We start from the raw sequence: 20,344 nt of genomic DNA, 5'->3' as shown, positions 1-20,344 counted from the left end.
TGACACCAACCCATTTCCAACGCTTAGTCCCACAGTCACTCCTCTGTGGGGTATCTGTTGATTTTCGGCAACAGCACCGAACTTATCCCGAAATATTGACTATTATCATGCATCAGTCTTTTAACCGCCACTTATACTCTCCCCGCGAATTTCGGTTCAACCAACAGCCACTACGTGGATCCCGAAGGATCCTCAACCAGCCAGGACATAGTCCTGCGGGCAACTGGCCACCCGTAGTACCAGATAATGCGGTGCTCTGGTCTGACCTCGGGCAATCTATGCAAGGACTAAGCCAAACAGTAGACTGAGACAATGAAGTCGAGAGTTTAACGTGAACACCTGCCTTGACGGCCTAATTTCACGGTGGTCTTTTTCACCCACAGGATAGACTAGAGACGGTCTACCCGCGCCCCTGAATTCTTCAATGAAGAACTCAGGTAGCAATTTTTGTACATGGCTGTGCCGGTCCATGTACAAGTACTTTGTTGAAGAACTCGAGCTATCTAATCTCTTGCCATAGTAGCCCCGTTGCGGAATGACAGGCAGCATGGGTTCAATCCCAATGCAAACCCCGACAAGGAAAAAGCAATCACTGGTCTAGAGTCAATAGAAGGGGGTGACGAGTCCCAACATCAGGTGAAATCAATCCTCCGGTAAACCGGAAGGTGACCACCCTTATGATGTCATGAAAGATTGCATTATAGTAGACTGAGACAACCAATTTTTCAATCCCGGTCAGATTGGAGGTATTGCGCCCTCTTTATACCCCGGAATTGCAAACACACCAAGGTGGAGGTCTCGCCAAGGTAACATGCCCCGGGGGGGGGGGGGGTTTGTAACGCACAATAATATTGGTCCTATACCCACCTTAAAGTATACCAATCGGCTCAGAATCATTTTCTGATTCGATTAAACTATGTCCGTCCGTCCGCCTGCCCGTCAATGTAAACCTTGTATTCAAACTACAGGCAATTTTGAAGATAATTTAATGAAAATTGGTACATGATCTTCTATTGTCCAAGGGACGAACCCTATTGATAATGGTTAAGATCAGTCCATTATTTCACCTAGCCCCCATACAACTGTACCCCCGAATAGGGCTTGTAAACATTGTAATCAAACTCCAGGTCGCAATTTTGAAGATAATTCAATGATCTTCTATTATATCGTTGACGAAGACTATTGTAAATGATTAACATCGGAACTTAAATATCCAGGAATACAAATATGGTAGATAAGCTGCAAAGTGTACGATATATGTAACTATCAAGAATATAATATATCGCAGCATACCACAGGGTGGCATTGTGTTGCCTTTACATTGACTAACCACGAACGATTAATAACCTCCTAAGGAACCTATTTAAGAATAGACTTAAAAAAACTTCCTTACCTTGATGTTATTGCAGCTATGCATCCCATACCCCAGATCGGCTGGGATTCAAAACTGAACTGGACTTTTTGGAGTTATTACTGGAAGCGTTTAAAATCAAGGTCTACCCGAAGAACCACATAATTTGGTAGACTGATTTTTATGCAGAAAATGGAACTTATGTGAAATTGAAAATAAATCGAGTTGATTATTACTGATTTCACTGCGGAGCAGTTCTCGAGTTTCATTTAATGGATCATTGAAGGATATAAATGCTAAGGCTTTGCTCATGACAACGTTGATGCTGTAGATCTGTCTATGATGTCATACCCGTTATGTTTGAGTTTATATGAACCCCTCTCCATTGATGTGACTTACAGTTATCATATTAGATTATTCTCATGCTGTACCGTAACACGATTGGCGATTAGATGGCTCGATACTCCAGCAAAGTGTTTTTTAAATTACAGCAGCAGAGTCATTACCACCTTAGTTTATCTAGTCTCAGTGGATGAAAACGACCTTTATAGGTTTAGCCCGTCAAGACACGTACTAACGTTAAAAACTCGGTCATCTCACCGTGCCGGATACGATGCCGTAATACTTCTAAGGGCCAATTCTTAGGTGAAGGATTAGGGATTAAATTGAAATTAATCTTCGAAAGTTGCTTTTGAATACTATGTCAGCTTATTTTTTCTGCTAGTTAAAACGCCCAATATTGGTGGTATAAACTTGAGCAAGAAATGCAAAATTGTAAACAGCTGACGCCAACAAAATTAACACAATTTTTAATAAAATAAACATTAAAACGTTTGATTTATCGATTAGTATAAATTATGGGCACTTCAAAATACATTTTTTTGGTTTTAAATTAAAGTTTTCATTAATTTTCATATTACATTTACAATTGTCTTCTTCTTTTATATAAAACTAGCATACCCTGGGTGTTTCGCTACCCTAACTATGTTCAATATCGTAAAAATATCTAAAAGTACCATCGGAAAAACGAAACAGTACAAAGATGTCTTTCAATAAATTCTCATTTAATAAGGACCGTGTGTTCCGGTTAACCATTACAAAGAATCCATTTGAATAATAGAAAAGTACCAAATAGTTCCCACTTCCAGAATATTATTCAGTCAAGACCATGTATGTTAAAATTAATGTTCCTAAGTTGATTATTTTAGAAAATTAAAAATCTACAATTTATGAGATAAAAAGTACTAAAAAGTTGTCTCTTAAAGGATCTTATTCAATGAGGACCGTGTATGTTTAATAATCATGTGTTTTCAGTTCATATTAAAGAACATACATAGAGTATCATTTGAAGGAAGAAAAAGTACCAAAAAGTGGAATAAAGTTTACTTAAGTGGAAAGTACTAATAAAAAGAGTACAATGTTTCCCCTTAGAAGTATACTTTTTCGAGAATTAAGTTTACAAAAGGTTTCGTATTTAAATCTACATATATATCACAGATAAAACTCAAACGATTCAAATCTGCATTCATTTATTCCAGAAAAATTGTGCTTTAAAAAAGGTACCAAACAATTTATTCGAATTTGGTCCTATATAGGCCTTAGTACTCGAATTCCAAAATAATATACCAAAAGCTTATTTTGTGTGAGTAAATAAACTACTTTTTGAAATTTTATAAAAGTTGGCTTAATGAGTTTAAATAAAATTAAATTTCCCGTTTTTCCCCTTTTTGGTACTTTTTTACCCAGTGAAATAGCAAAAATTTTATTATAATAAATATTACAGAGTTAGTCCGTAATTTAATATGAATAATTCAATAAACCGAAAAAGTTTTCTTAATGTGCTAAAAAAAGTACCATAAATACAGTTTTGTCCCTTTTACACCCAAAAAGGACTGATTTTTAAAAAAAGTACGAAACAGGTGTCTCATATTTTTGAGAGATGTATCCAAAATATTTAGAAAAATTTGATTATGTTAATTAGTTTAAAAGTTATAAAGGGCTGAAAAAGGTACCAAAATGACCTTTGTTACACATTTTTACCCCTTAAAAGTTCGAATTTCAAAAAAGTACCAGACACCCATCTGCTCATTTTAAGAGTAGATACAGGTGCATTTAAAATGTTTCTTGTATCACTAATATTATGTAAGATATTTAAGAAAACCAGTTTTACCCGTTTTTACCCCTTTTTACCCCTAAATGTGCAATTACCAAAAATCCCTCCTTAGTGGAGATACATAACCAAAAACACATCTACTGTCAAAATTTCATGATTCTAGGCTCAGCCGTTTGGGCTGTGCGATGATGAATTAGTCAGTCAGTAACGCTACTCTTTTATATATATAGACATGCAATGTTTTGATAACAAACCGTTACGTTTTCTGTTATTTTGTATGGCAACACTGCGAAGTTTAATCTTGTACTCAAACATATCAAAGGGGATTAACATTAGAATAAATATTTTTGTAGATTAACTCACCTGACTATTAATTGGTATTTGATTAATAACTCAAAAATCCGTTCTAAAAATTTAACCTATCAAAGCAAAGGTCCTTAAGTTTAATATATGTAATTAGCACCATAAGAGATAAGAATTGAATTTGAACACAAAACCCTTAAAACCTCACAACACAATTATCAGTGAGACTGTCAGGAAATAATTTAATAATTGTTAATTGATTATATTTACATATATATTGCGATTAAATATTATGTATGTACTTTTAATTTATATTGCTTTCTTATATCGCCCTTAGTTACAATTTCAGGGCACTCAACTTTCAGCAAAGATTTTTAAAAAGAAATCAAGCTAATTGTTTCGTAAATATTCGAAAGAAAAATCCCTTCTCTTCCCTATCTTGGAGTATACATATATATGCACATTTACGGGTAAAAAGGGAAAAAACGGGTAAAACAGGGTTTCTTAAATATCTTACATAATATTAGTGATACAAAAAAAAATTTAAATGCACCTGTATCTACTCTTAAAATGAGCAAACGGGTGTCTGGTACTTTTTTGAAATTCGTACTTTTAAGGGGTAAAAATGTGTAACAAAGGTGATTTTGGTACCCTTTCAGCCCTTTATAACTTTTAAACTAATTAACATAATCAAATTTTTCTAAATATTATTGATACAGCTCTTAAAATTATGACACACCTGTTTCGTACTTTTTTAAAATTCAGTCCTTTTTGGGTGTAAAAGGGACAAAACTGTATTTATGGTACTTTTTTAGCACATTAAGAAAATATTTTCGGTTTATTGAACTATTCCAATTAAATTACGTACTAATCTGTAATATTTATTGTAATAAAATTTTTGCTATTTCACTGGGTAAAAAAAGTACCAAAAAGGGGAAAAACGGCAAATTTAATTTTATTCAAACCAACCAACTTTTATAAAATTTCAAAAAGTAGTTTATTTACTCACACAAAATATGCTTTTGGTATATTATTTTGGAATTCGAGTACTAAGGTCTATATAGGACCAAATTCGAGTAAATTGTTTGGTACCTTTTTTAAAGCACAATTTTTCTGGAATAAATGAATGCAAATTTGAATCGTTTGAGTTTTATCTGTGATATATATGTAGATTTAAATACGGAACATTTTGTAAACTTAATTCTCGAAAAAGTATATTTCTAAGCGAAAAGGGGAAACATTGTACTCTTTTTATTAGTACCTTCCACATAGGTAAACTTTATTCCACTTTTGGTACTTTTTCTTCCTTCAAATGATACTCTATGTATGTTCTTTAATATAAACTGAAAACACATGATTATTAAACATACACGGTCCTCATTGAATAAGATTTCTTTGCAGTTTTCGTTTCTCCGATGGTACTTTTTGATATTTTTACGATATTGAACATAGTTAGGGTAGCGAAGCACCCAGAGTATGCTAGTATATTATATTGTAGAAATTACACACAGAAAGACAAACGTACAAAAAATGTCAAATATATGTATGAAATCGTAATAATTACAATGCAAATACATAAGTAATTCAATTATTAATTAAATTTATTATTAAAATTGTTTTAGCCAACGAATTTTCATCAAAATTACTTATTAAAATATCTTTTTGTATTGTTTTAAGTATTCATCGTACCATAATTGTGTGTATTAGCATTCTTAACGGTTTTCTAAAACATAATGTTTACTCTGGCAATACTTACACAACATTTGTTTGCCATATTTTTGTCTGGCAATACTGTAAAAAAAACTCTCTTAATTTTCTGACAACCAGCTGAACATAGAAAGAAAAATCTGTCAGTCATATAATCAATTGTCAAAGAGAATTTAGCGGTGTGTGAGTTCGTAGTGCGTGAAAATAATTAAAATTGCGTCAGTCTCGGAAGATTTTTATTAAAAAAATCGGAGTAAAAAACATAAAAAATGTTATCACGTTTGGCTACAAGTCCAAGATACTTTCTGGCACGTAACATTACACAATTGGTGGCGGCTAACCAAAGAGGAGCACCCCGTTCTTTGATACTTAAACAATTTAATAGACAATTGGAAAGACAACAACAATTAAGGGGAGCTCTAGTGACGAGAGTATGTTCGAGAACATTTTGCAGTAGCCGTAATAAACAAGATGATGAGGAATTACTGGAACAGGACCCACAAGATTTCATTATCAACAAAGATCCCCAATTGCCGGCTACAGTAGCGGTGCCAGAAGTATGGCCCCACGTGCCTTTACTAGCCACAAAACGTAACCCGGTGTTTCCAAGATTTATGAAAATTCTAGAGGTATATTTTGTTATGTTTGTGTTAGGTGTTGTTGTTTCATTCTGCCTTGTGATTATATAAATTAAGTTTGTTTACTTGTTTTCACTTTTATTTCATATTGCCGAAAACTCAAGGTCTCCAATCCCCAGCTGATTGATTTAATAAGACGCAAAGTGAAATTGAATCAGCCTTATGTTGGTGTTTTTATGAAAAAAGACAATGATAATGAAGCGGAAATTGTTGAAAGACTTGATGATGTTTATAAAGTTGGTACCTTTGCTCAAATATTGGAATTGCAAGATCTGGGCGATAAGTTGAGAATGGTGGTAGTGGCCCATAGACGTATTAAAATAACTGGACAAATATTGGAAGAACTAGTGCCACCAAAAGGTATATTTTATTTATAAAATTATAAATTAATATTTCATTCATGAAATTTCCATTTTATTCATTTATTTGCCTACAAAATCTTATCTGTGAAGATTGTTTATTTTAAATTCTCTTATGAAAGGGTTGCCATGATGTTAACATTTGCATATATGTAGGGGATTAATAAGTTTTGTAAAACTCTAACATTTTGGCGGGAAATTAAAAAAATGTTAATGGATTGATAGATAGATAGATAGATAGATAGATAGATAGATAGATAGATAGATAGATAGATAGATAGATAGATAGATAGATAGATAGATAGATAGATAGATAGATAGATAGATAGATAGATAGATAGATAGATAGATAGATAGATAGATAGATAGATAGATAGATAGATAGATAGATAGATAGATAGATAGATAGATAGATAGATAGATAGATAGATAGATAGATAGATAGATAGATAGATGGATAGATAGATGGGTATTACAAAAACATTCAAACGATGTAAAGGCATTATTCCCCTGCATTTATAAAACCCTACATAATGCTTAATAGCTCATGCCTTTTTAATTCCATAAAGTCTTCCCCTTATATATCAATTGATTTTTTGCTTGTAAACTTGATTATCATTTTAACACACAAACAAATACATAGTTTGTGTGTGTGTGTGTCCTTAAATACATTTTACATACATATACAAATATACTCTTGCATATCTCTATACTTTTGTCCAAATGCAACATATATTTTGTATAATTCGTAATTCAGAAAAAACAACAACAATACATTATCCACTATTTAATATAAAAATGCAAATACCAGCCGATGAAACAGCACAAACGGGTACAACTACATCTACGGCCGCACCAGCAACAGACGCTGAACGTCGTAAAATGTCTAGAAAAGCAAGACCAGGACGTTTGCAAAAGAGAGAATTGAAACCAGAAACTCCTGCTGCCACATCGACAACAACTGAAACTGCAAGCACCACTGATGAAGCTACAACTACAGATGCTAAAGTAACTGGAGAGACTGATGCCACAAAAACAACTACTGCCACTGATGCTCAGGCCACAAATGAACCAATGCCGGTGCTAATGGTTGAGGTTGTTAATGTTCAACATGAAAACTTTAAACAAACCGAAGAAGTTAAGGCTTTAACTCAGGAAGTTATTAAGACAATACGTGATATTATCACTATGAATCCTTTGTATAGGTATGACAACTGGAAGAATAAAGTTTTTTCTTAATAGAATTCATTTATAAGTTTAATTCTTCTTTTAGAGAGAGTTTACAGCAAATGTTGCATCAAAATCAACGTGTTGTTGATAATCCGGTATATTTGTGTGATTTGGGAGCTTCCTTATCGGCTGCCGAACCTGAAGATTTACAAAAGATTATGGAGGAAATGGATGTAAATTAAAAATTTTGTTATTTTTTTTTAATTATCGTAATACAAAACGTTTTGTTTTAGATTCCAAAACGTCTTTTGTTGGCCTTGGGCATATTGAAAAAAGAACTAGAGCTTTCCAAGTTACAACAAAAAATCGGCCGTGAAGTAGAGGAGAAAGTTAAGCAACAACATCGCAAATACATTTTGCATGAACAACTTAAAGCCATTAAAAAAGAATTGGGCATAGAAAAAGACGATAAAGACGCCATTGGAGAGAAATATCGTGAAAAGCTTAAGGACAAAACAGTACCAGAAAATGTTATGACTGTTATCGATGAAGAACTTAATAAGCTAAACTTTTTGGAAAGTCACAGTTCTGAATTTAATGTTACACGTAACTATTTGGATTGGTTGACCTCGTTACCCTGGGGCGTAACTAGCAAAGAGAATTTGAGTTTGGAACAGGCTACCGAAATTCTAGATCATGATCATTATGGTATGGAAGATATTAAAAAGAGAATTTTGGAATTTATAGCCATTAGCCAGTTGAAGGGTTCGACACAGGGTAAAATTTTATGTTTCCATGGACCACCTGGTGTGGGTAAAACTAGTATAGGTAAGTGGTTAAAAGAAGCAGCTGATGAAAAAAACTAATTATTTAAAATCTGTTTATACAGCTCGTTCCATTGCCAGAGCCTTGAATAGAGAATATTTCCGTTTCAGTGTGGGTGGCATGACAGATGTGGCTGAAATTAAAGGCCATAGACGTACTTATGTGGGAGCCATGCCTGGCAAATTGATACAATGTTTAAAGAAAACTAAAACCGAAAATCCTTTGGTATTAATAGATGAAGTAGACAAAATTGGCAAGTATGTATAGGTGATTAAAGTTTTTTTAAATCTTTTGCTTTATCTTTATCTTCCATTTACAGGGGCTATCAAGGTGATCCCAGTTCCGCCTTATTAGAACTTTTAGATCCCGAACAAAATGCCAATTTCCTAGATCATTACCTAGATGTGCCAGTAGATCTATCGCATGTACTTTTCATTTGCACAGCAAATGTTATTGACACTATACCCGAACCTTTGCGTGATCGTATGGAACTTATTGAAATGTCTGGCTATGTGGCTGAGGAAAAAGTAGCCATAGCCCGTCAGTATCTAATACCACAAGCTATGCGTGATTGTGGTTTGGAAGAGAAACACATAACCATTAATGATGATGCCTTAGGCACTCTTATACGCAGCTATTGCCGTGAGTCTGGAGTACGTAATCTGCAGAAACAAATAGAAAAAGTCATACGTAAAGTGGCCTTTAAAATTGTTAAAAAAGAAGGTGATCATCATGATATTAACAATGAAAACTTAACTTCATATTTGGGCAAACATGTATTCTCTTCGGATCGTATGTATGAACTTACACCACCGGGTGTTGTTATGGGTTTAGCCTGGACCGCCATGGGTGGTTCGGCTTTGTATATAGAAACAGCCAAACGTAATAGTATACCACCTCCTAAGGGTGAAAGTACTAGTGGTACTATAAATGTCACTGGTAATTTGGGTGATGTTATGAAAGAATCTGCACAAATAGCTTTAACAGTGGCACGTAACTTTATGCGTGGTTTAGATGACAAGAATCTATTTTTGGAAAATAGGTAAGGGATAGAAGAGAGATACATTTTAAAAAGAAATACTTTAAAAAAAAACTTTGTAATTTGTTTTCAGCAATATACATTTACATGTTCCTGAGGGAGCCACACCTAAGGATGGACCCAGTGCTGGTGTTACAATAGTTACGGCCCTTATGTCCTTAGCCACTAATAAACCAGTTAGACAAAATATCGCCATGACTGGTGAGGTTTCACTAAAAGGCAAAGTATTGCCTGTGGGTGGTATTAAGGAAAAAACCATTGCGGTAAGTTGGATTTTAAATAACATTATTTGTATATTTATCTTTATCCATATTCCAGGCCAAACGCAGCGGCATTACTTGCATTATAATACCCGAGGAGAATCGCAAAGACTGGGCCGAATTACCCGCCTTTATAACCAGTGACATCGAGGTGCACTTTGCCGCTAACTACGAAGATGTCTACAAAATTGCATTTGATCATACGGAGGAGCAGGCCTCCCAAAAGCAACAGCAACAATAGTTTTAGTTTAAATTACGAAATATTAGTTTATTTTTAATGCTAAGCATTATTAAACGAGCGTATCTTATTTTTTAAAATATATTCATACTTTTAATTTAATTTTCTAATCCTATACCTCTTATTATCTGTATGTTTTATTAAATTGTTATTGAAACATTGCAAAAGAAACAAAAAACAAAACGAACATTGTTATAGAAACGTATAAAATGATTTAATTTTTATTTTAATTGTTGTATTACTTTTTTTACAATTTTATGTAAAGAATCCTTAACGTTTATCCCGATGAATAATAAACATAAAGATATTTTTTATTAAATATCCGAATTTTCAATAATCCAATGAAGATAACGATCAACTCGTGTATACATGCCCGGACGATTGGGTTCACCACAACGTATGCCCCACGAAACAATGCCAATTGTAACCCAACGATTGTTGGGCAATTGTAGAAGCAAAGGACCACCACTATCTCCCTGACAGGAATCTTGTCCACCTTCAGGATAACCAGCACATAAGCTAGTGTCGGGAACACGCTCAACAATAGCAGCACGACAATCATCAATTTTCCAAACGGGTAAGTTAACCTTATTTGTTTTAAAAAAGGCAAGATTTTAATTGAATTAAAATGTTACCCCCCTCCACCTTACCTCCATTAAAATATCCGAATGTGGTCCACCAAATCTCTGACTACCCCAACCTGTAACTATAGCCATTTTACCCTCCCAATTCTCACCAATCGGTGGCATACACACCGGCCATATATATGTATTAAATATTGTTGGTCTCTCCACTCTCACTAAACCAATATCGTTTTCATACGTAAAGGGATCATAATCAATATGCGTTACCATACTTCCTATACGAAAATCTCTAGCACGTGTTTCATTCAAAAGCAATGTATTGTATTCGCCCAAACGAACAAACAGCTCTTCCTTCTTGATTTTATGTATACAATGAGCAGCCGTTAAAACATGACGATCTGTAACTAAAACACCACCACACCATATATAAGGATAACCACGTCTTATGAAAGCCGCCATCCAAGGCCATTCATCTGGTTCAGCAGGACGTCCGCCGCTGACGCGAGGAAATTGTTTAGTAGTTATACCACAGCCGCGCTGTTCTGGACGATTGACAATACGTGGTTGTTCCACATTATTGGCATCCGTTATAACTTGTGGACCCAAGCGACCTAGGATGCGTGTGGGACAACAGACGCCAATGGTGCTTAATTTTTATAATGTTTTAAATTAATTTCAATTTTACTTCAATGTTTTGATGTTATCTTACCTTCCTTTAATAACACATAAATGTGATACCAAACGCCAGATATCATCTTTCAATTCCGGTATACGACAGTAAATAACATGACGACAGGTTCCTTCCTCTCCGCCTGGTGTACGACATTCTCCATAAGCAAGATTTTCCTTAAAACAAATGGCAAAAGGAAAAATTAATTAATTTTCTTTGCGAATTTGCTGCAAAAAATAAATGAATGTAAATCAGGATCCTCATACCGTTATCGTAAAAACTTGATCGTAATTTTTTAACGGTGACATACGACAACGATCAAAAATGTTATGAATTTTAGATAAATTTTGTTATGGAGATGTGTTTCGTTCACGTATGCGGTAATTCGGCCCAAAACTTATCTGATATCTGATGAAAAATTAGTAAAATATTTCTCGACAATTAACTCTTTGATGTACTGAAGGTGCCTGTTGTATTAAAGAAACTAACACTCTAACTCTAACGCTTCCTGAACCACCCCAAGGTTTCACGATTGTGTCGTTTGCAGATGATTGTACTGTATTCTCACATACCAGACCACCATCGTATACCATTTTAAGGAATGCAAAATACAGTTAGCAACTTACAAATCCAAAGTGTCACTATTCACTTCATGGACTAAGGAAGTAGTTTAAGAAATGCTCCTTTATTTCTCTTCGCACGCCACCTTCATCAACTATAAAGTGATATTCCGAAATAAAGTTCTAAAAACACTCGCTGACACCTCCTGGAGCATGGAAAAGAAGGCAATCAGGGCGTTATATAAAGCAATTGGTCGCTCACTCTCCTTAATTGCGTAGCCTCAATGTGGAGAGTATTGAAGACATCCCAAAATAATGGACTCCTAATCACAAACGGATGTATCAAGATGACAAACGTCATGCAACATAAAATGTTGCCAGCGGGAAAATGCCCGGAGGTATCAGCCATCCATCTGACTTTCGTCATTATATTCACCCCTATTCAGCATATGATATCGAATCGAAATTTTCTCCGTTATGCAACTTTGGCATTCTGCTTTTCGGTTAAAATTTCTGTCAGTAAAATAACAACTTTAAAAAACGTAGATCGTTGTGTAACTGAATGCGAAAACGTAATCGAAATGCAGAATAGGGGTGATTACAGACATCCAGGACGTCATCCCATCTGATGTCGACAAATTGGCGATAAAGCCGCCATAGTAGCAGCGTTGCGGAATAACAGACAGCATGGGCTTAAACCCAATGCACACTCCGACAAGGAGAAAGCAATCACTGATCTAAAGTGAAAAGAATAGGGGAAACAACCACCATCTGAAATCACCAACTGAAATCAATCTTCCGGAAGGTGACCACCCTTATGATGCCATAAAAGAATGATCTGTCGACGGTAAGTCTTAAACGTTTACTAACTCACTAAATTGGACTTAATCCAAATCTTATTATAGTCTTTGGTAAAACGGGGCTATTTTGCCAATGATCAAGTGAGTCGGTCTTTGGGCGACTGCTTCAAAAAACCTCTGGTACATTATTGCTTTTCAATTATTTACTATCATCATTTCTAACTTATTTTCATCTGGCGATTACGCCGCCCAATTTTCGATATCTCAGCAAATAGAATTTATATCTATATTTGGAAAAATCGTTTAATTTATGCTTTTATAGTTGTTTTGAATATTAAGTTAAGATATCTTAAAGAAAGAACAAGATACAACACAGGTTAACACTTTATTTTAAAGCGATGCAATACCCTCTCATTACCCCTTAAAGAATCAATTCACCTTCGTGAGAAGGGTATATATAAGTTTGTCATTCCTTTGGTAATTTCTATAATATAATATTCCGACCATATAAAGTATATAAAGTATATAAAGTATATATATATATATATATATATAATATATTATATATATATATATATATATATAATATTATATATATATATATATATATATATATATATATATATATATATATATATATTATATATATATATATATATTATATATATTATATAATATATATACATATATATATATATTATATATATATATTATATATATATATATATATATATATATATTAATATATATATATATATATATATATATATATATATATATATATTATATATATATATATATATATATATATATATATTATATATATATATATATATATATATATATATATATTATGGATCCTTATATATAGCGTAGTCGATTGAGCCATTTCCGTCTTTTGGTCTGTATGTTTGTTGAAATCAGTTTTTAGAGAACACCAGACATCGGCGACATCCGAATCTTCTGGTACTTAGTACTTTTTCGTTTTTCAAAATATACTTTTTGATTTATATATAATATTGAACCTAGGAACATGAAATTAAGAGAACTTTTTGCTACTTTTTCGACATTCAAAATGGAAAAGTCAACTTTGTAAACAAAAGTCGAAATGTCGTAAAAAGTCAAAAACTCGAAAATAGTAGAAAATGTCAAAAATAGTCGAAAATAGTCGGAAAAAACTCCAAAATGTCGAAAATAGTGAAAAAGTCCACTATTTATAAAATACTAAAAGTCTGAAAGTCGACTTTTAACTAAATGAAAAAAGTCGAAAAGTCGACTTTACATAAAATGCAAAAAGTCGAAAAGTGGACTTTTAACTATATACAAAAAGTCGACTTTTCGTTTCAATTGTAGAACCTTAATAATAATGAACCCAGGAACAAGAAATTAAGTATGTAGATCCCGAATTAGACGAGAACAAATCAATGAATTTTCTATAATATTGAACATAGAAACATGGAATTAAGTATGTAGAGTCTGAATTAGGCGGAAACCCATAAAAGGGAATTTTTGGGTACTTTTTTGTTTTTTGAAAGGTATTCTTTAAAATTTCTATAATATTGAATCTAGAAACATGAAATTAAGCATGTTGAGCCCGAAGTAAGTGATGTAAAAGAGGACTTTTTGGTACTGACTGTTTTTAATACACCATGAACATATAGACATATAGAGCTCTTAGACCTGGTTCACACTGGGAAACTTTTGATTTTGGATGTGAGAGAAAGAGATGGTTGATATTTCTTTATCTTTCTCTCACACACACAAATCAAAATTTTCCAAAAAAAAAGTTTCCTAGTGTGAACCATGTCTTACTTGTTTACAATTTGATTATAATTCACTATAGGTAAGTCCCATCTCCGGATGAAATATAATGCCAACAATCCAATTAATTGATTTATTTCTGTTTTATTGCACTTTTAAAAACAGTTTAAAATAAACTTATGCTATATTTAATATTGCATCGCATCTTTATTGTAATTGTTACAAAACAGTGGCTGTTTTCCAACCCCTCAATTACATTTATTATGGCATATTTGATTACAACGTTTACATTAGCATTAATTAAAATTAAACAATTCTATAGAAATTTCCCCTTCTTCTCACTGACTGGCAATTACATTATGATTAATACTAATAATAATAAAAACTCACCTGCAATTGTCCGGCTGCAATAGCTTGTCTCTTGCTTACACTATGACGTGTTATGTTTGACATTTGATTACTATCATCATTGACAGCTACAACGGCATCTGTAGCAGCATTGTTTGCATGTCTACTCCACTGGAACTCATCATTATCCGTTAGATCAAGTAAATCTATATAAAAAAATAAAGAAAGAAATAAAAAACACACATCAATTGTTTTAATATATTAATTTCAGTTTATTTTTATAATTTGCTTTTAAATTACCAAATTAACGTTTTAGTTTTTCGTTACTTGAGGTGTTTGTGTCATAAATTGTTTCTTAATAAATTATAAATATAAATTGTCTTCTCTAGAGCAGCATTGGTAAAACCCTAGAAACAATGGGAGGGAGATATTGTATAGAAATATTTAATTTAATCCGTTAATATGTATTAGGGTTTTCTATGAAATAACAAAATGTATCCGGGTTTTCACTATTTTTCATGTTAAAAAATGTTACACTTCCTATAAAATGTAAAGGTCAGACAGATCTGTAATAGTTTTTTAACATTTTCAATTATTTTTTTAGAAATTTCTATATAAATTCGAAAAGTATGAAATACAATTCCCAGAAATTTTTCAATATACATATTTTAGCATTAATTTTAATAAAATTGATTTGCATTTCAGAATATTTCATTATTTTATGAGGTTAAGTGCGGTTCCGGTTTTGCTCTTAATAGCAAGTGAATTAGGTCTTTGTCAACAAACGGCAAGTGGTTTGGTACCCATATCGTTCAGAGCTTAGTATCTGACCTAACTTCTTCGGCTTACAATGCTTTTATTGCTCTATTCGTAAACTACGCCTGAAAGCTAGTGTTGTTATTCAATGTAGATATCTCAATGCTCTTTCGATCTACTAACTTAAATCCGTCTAATATTAGCCCTAATATTTCATTCGATCATGATTTTCTATCATCGATCCTTGTCTCAAAATTTCAACCATTACTGGTATTCGTTGGGTATATAGTGCCTTTTATACTCAATATGTACTTTGAACTCCCCCGTAGTGGTATTGTATTACACACATTTTGTCCAGAGAAGTTCACCAGATTCACGCTTTTATAAAGTCCAGTGTGTCATGTGGTCTTCATAGAAATAAAAACGCTGAATGGGTCAATTAATGGATAATCGTAGATGTCTCCACAAAGAAGAATAATAGGGTCACAATTTAGTCTGCTTAAATTTTTAACAAAAATGTTGAACCTATCCATCAAAAACCTAATTATTCCCGATTCCTACAAAATCCTATTGAGTTAATAACAAAAAAGTTAAGCCTCTCCGTTAAGAACCTGATTATTACCGATTCCTGTAGGAATGGTGTGTAGAACCACAAAAATATTCAATCTAAAAGCCAAAGCTTTTAGATTGAGATGTTCTAGTCTGATAGACCAGAGTTGGTAGGTGCGATTCCCACCTGAAGCACTGGCTAAGGAGCGCACAACAGGTCCGATAAAGGGCTAGGCGTATTTCTGCTAAAGAGCGCAACGACCCGAGAAACTCATTGATTTTTCTGCCAAACTAGGATATCAACAGTTTAATCAATGATTAGAAATAAAAACGCTGGATAGATCAATTAATGGATAATCATAGTTGTCTCCACAAAGAAGGATAAAAGGGTCACGGTTTAGTTTGCTTAAATTTTAAACTAAAATGTTCAACTTATCCGTCAAGAATTTGATTATTCCCGATTCCTGCAAAATCTGTTGAATTAACTCCCAGCGTAAATGTACTGGTCGATATCTCAGTTATCAACGGTTGCGAAATCGCATTAACTGCCATCAGTAATCAAATTTCACTAGGATTAAATCAGCAAAAAGCCTGTGCGGGAATGGTGCTTATGCCATTGAATCAATTAAAATCCTTTAATTATTTTAATCGTGCCCTACTCTTTAAGGATATAAAGAAATCTCATATCAATATGTAGTGATAGATCCATTATTGTCTATAATCATACAAATCTTCTGAAACTGTTTTCACTAACTGAAAAAAGGAATTACGGCTAGAATTTCGACTCTAAACCACCAAAGGATGAAGCGTAAGACAGCCTTTTCCTTGCCTCCGTTCATGTCACAAATCGCAATGTAGGAAGAAGGATATGAAACCACTATCCGGCAATACTTGGGTATTAACAAACATACCTTGTTAAAAAGCGAGTCACCGAGTATGCGGCTCCAGCGTGATCTGTATTGTTGAGTGATACCCAATAAAAACTTTTGAAATGCTGACAATATCTTATCCTCTGTAACGTTGCCTTTTGCTTACACATTTCCTCAGAACGCAGTTTTAAATTGAAAATGAAGACTTTTCCGATCTAGGAACACTATCGGAAGAATCATAATAACTACTATATAATGCAGTTGGAGGTCTTACTACATTCATAAACCGCTTGATAACGCATCATGCATGGCAAAAGCCAACGGTTAATACAAGAGTCTATTTTAGGTCTTCAAACGATGATTACGTGGTATGTACATAAAAACATATACATATATATTGGGTGCTTATTAGGTTCTAAGAAGCTCTTTTCATGTTCGTCCGTATGTCTGTTGGAAACAAGATTAAGTCTAAAGATAAGATGTTAAAGCAATTTGCTTGGTATGAGTAAAATAGGTCCACATTTGAATCTAGTTTTTATATAAGAAACCCCTTATGTCTGTAATCTGTAAGGTATTACAAAAACACTTTTTAATTGTTCAACTTACCTATATATTCTTTTGTCACAACAGCACCTGACCTCTCCAATAACAATTGTAGATAGGTTAACAATAATATTGATAGTTTTAATTGCATTTTATTCGTCGGTTTATTTCTATTCTGAAATAAAAATTTTTAAATTCAATTTCTTGAAAAATTTTAAAGTGCTTAGTTGTAAAAAAATTAAATATAAACACTTCCTTGAGAATCTCTATCATATTTCCAACTTATTCACTTCTAAAGATAATATAAAAAACTATTTATATATTTAAAATATTTGAAATCGGTTCATTATTTAGCACATACAAAGTCCTTTTTCAGAAAACTACATATCAAGTTAGCTTTCAACATATAGCGTTCGAACACGATTTTGAGTAAAACTATGGTACCGGTCGGACGAGCAAGTAAGGTGCTGAGACGGATATAGTTTAAGACGGAGGACTAACACTAATTGACGTTCATGCTTCAGGATCTTGGAGCTTAGGGTACAGATTCTTTATCCTTTGATGGTAAGCACCACATTACTGTAGTATCTGCTCAAGGGTCGGATGTCACTCCACATCTTTTCGCTGATGTGGAGAAGGGGAACTAAAAAGGTCTATTGAAAGAAGGTGGTTAATAAGGTGAGATAAACGTTAATTTTTCACCATGGAGCAGCAGACATGGACCCCTTCACTCTTGACGAAGAAAAGAAAATAAAGCAAAGAATGACAAACGAAAATTCCTGATCTTACCTTCGTCATTCTCAGCAAAAGAGAAATACCTTCTGTGTTTCTTCAGAAGGTATTTCTCTTTTGCAGGATGTAGTTAAGTAGTTACGAAAGAATCTACGGTCTCATTGGAATAATTTCTACTTCTAAAGAACAAACAGCAAGCAGATGCTGGTGCTGACCCGATAAGCACTGTGCGCCCTTCAACATTAGTTGCTTGTCGTGACTGTAAAAAGCAGAAAGATGATGTATTTGATGCCGAAGCGCTGTGGATTCAGTTGGAGCTGTAGATGACAACAATGCATTATCTAAAGTGGTTGCAGAGAAGAAGAGGGAAGGAAAACTTCTGGCTGGTTCCTCTAAGGGTTCTCAAACGTTGACTCTTAGGCGTACTGGATTTGAAAGTGACCAGAACTCTAAGCTAAATGGTCCTAAAAAGTTAGCACCACTGAAGAGTCCGTTAAGGCAAGCTAGATCTGGAGATGACTAGCCGACCTCATCAACGAAGAAAATAAAAAAGTTTATAAGCCTGTGGATTCAGCTGAAGCTGTGGATGACAACAAAGCATTATCTAAAGTGTTTGCAGAGACGAAAAGAAAAGAGAAACTTCCGGCTGGTTCTCCTAAGGGTTTTCAAACGTTAACTCTAAGACGTACTGCATTTGAAAGTGACCAGAATTCTAAGCTAAATGGTCCTAAAAAGTTAGCACCTCTGAAGAGTCTGGTAAGGTAAGCTAGATCTGGAGATAACCAGCCGACCTCATCAACGAAGAAAATAAAAAGGTTTGAAAGACTGGATAAGCCGTCATAGATCGGTCTAATCAGATCGAAGGTAGGTTCAGCGTTTGAATTGTTGCCTGAATATAAAACGTCTATGTCCTATTCAAACGAACGTAATCACAAGGTAACTCTTTTTTTCGGAATAAAATATTTTCCGGGAATTCTGGCTTATTGGCCTTATAGGTACTAGAAACAAGTAAACTTTAAAAACAGAGGGAGAAACACTTATTTTTTATAATAAAAATATTATTTTTTTATTAATGAAGGTTCAAAAATATTAAGCCATTTGAAGGCCCCAAAATCTACTCAAATTAAAAACTCATTTTTTGAAATATAATTGTTTTAAGATCGTGCTAAGAAGTAAAAAATGTTAACTCATGTTATCGTGCTTTATTTCCGTTTGCGATTATATTTTACAAAATAATTATTAACTTTTTGTTTTATTTTTACATTATTTTTAGGTTTTTTTTTAATATTATATATTTTGTTAATTATCGTTTACAAAAAAATATTTAGCACCTTATTTTCAGTTTAATTTGCAAACATTATTTTTTGAATTTTTATTTTCACTATTTTTTTTTTTTTTTAAATTATGTCAACCGACAAAGTTTTGTTGATTTAGTTTTCACGTATGATCAAAATAATTGTTGTGACTGGAATCACTCACTACTAAGCTTAAAATAATATTGTTAATTTTGTGAATTTTAATTTTTGTTAAAAATTTATTTGATTTTAGTTTTTTTTTTTTAATGCCGGTTGAATTCCCATTTTGTGTTGTGTTTTTTTTTCATCTCAATATATTCATACATAGAAATAAATGTATACGAAAACAATAGTGGTATTCACGATCTCTAGTAGTTATGTAATATTTTGGAAATTTTTTGTCTGTGTTCTATTTGGATACATTTGTAAAATTTAAAACTTTTATCTATATATATATATAAAAGAGTAGCGTTACTGACTGACTGATTCATCATCGCACAGCCCAAACGGCTGAACCTAGAATCATGAAATTTTGACAGTAGATGTGTTTTTGGTTATGTAGATCCACTAAGGAGGGATTTTTGGAAATTTGCACATTTACGGGTAAAAAGGGGGAAAAACGGGTAAAACTAGTTTTCTTAACATCTTACATAATATTAGTGATACAAGAAACATTTTAAATGCACCCGTATCTACTCTTAAAATGAGCAGATGGGTGTCTGGTACTTTTTAGAAATTCGTACTTTTAAGGGGTAAAAATGTGTAACAAAGGTGATTTTGGTACCTTTTTCAGCCCTTTATAACTTTTAAACTAATTAACATAATCAAATTTTTCTAAATATTTTGGATACATCTCTCAAAATTATGAGACATC

General features: G+C 33.2%; 2 protein-coding genes across 4 annotated transcripts; one reads left to right on the top strand and one right to left on the bottom strand.

Annotated features, from left to right (window-relative positions):
* The first annotated feature begins 5,623 nt into the window (after positions 1-5,623).
* LOC111677879 (lon protease homolog, mitochondrial) lies at positions 5,624-10,322 on the top strand. Of its 2 annotated transcripts, none has more exons than XM_023439082.2 (9): positions 5,624-6,103; positions 6,217-6,472; positions 7,229-7,676; positions 7,745-7,874; positions 7,935-8,469; positions 8,531-8,723; positions 8,786-9,508; positions 9,579-9,768; positions 9,824-10,322. In XM_023439082.2, the coding sequence occupies exons 1-9, from the start codon at positions 5,744-5,746 to the stop codon at positions 10,004-10,006; spliced, it is 3,018 nt and encodes a 1,005-aa protein (XP_023294850.2). In that variant the 5' UTR covers positions 5,624-5,743; the 3' UTR covers positions 10,007-10,322. The 2 variants fall into 2 exon arrangements, with proteins under 2 accessions (XP_023294850.2, XP_023294851.2); XM_023439083.2 differs by having other exon boundaries at positions 5,625-6,103; positions 7,283-7,676.
* On the bottom strand, positions 10,196-19,749 carry LOC111677880 (venom protease). Of its 2 annotated transcripts, none has more exons than XM_046951693.1 (6): positions 19,507-19,749; positions 17,507-17,618; positions 14,769-14,932; positions 11,297-11,433; positions 10,654-11,233; positions 10,196-10,590 (listed from the first exon to the last, which is right to left on the bottom strand). In XM_046951693.1, exons 2-6 carry the CDS (start codon positions 17,592-17,594, stop codon positions 10,318-10,320), a joined length of 1,242 nt encoding a protein of 413 aa, XP_046807649.1. In that variant the 5' UTR covers positions 17,595-17,618; positions 19,507-19,749; the 3' UTR covers positions 10,196-10,317. The 2 variants fall into 2 exon arrangements, with proteins under 2 accessions (XP_046807649.1, XP_046807650.1); XM_046951694.1 differs by having other exon boundaries at positions 17,507-17,613.
* Between the last annotated feature and the right edge of the window lie 595 nt (positions 19,750-20,344).

This window comes from Lucilia cuprina, chromosome 5 (genome assembly GCF_022045245.1).
Source record: "Lucilia cuprina isolate Lc7/37 chromosome 5, ASM2204524v1, whole genome shotgun sequence".
In the NCBI taxonomy this organism is placed as follows: Eukaryota; Metazoa; Arthropoda; class Insecta; order Diptera; family Calliphoridae; genus Lucilia; species Lucilia cuprina.
This window is presented reverse-complemented; position numbering and strand designations above follow the sequence as displayed.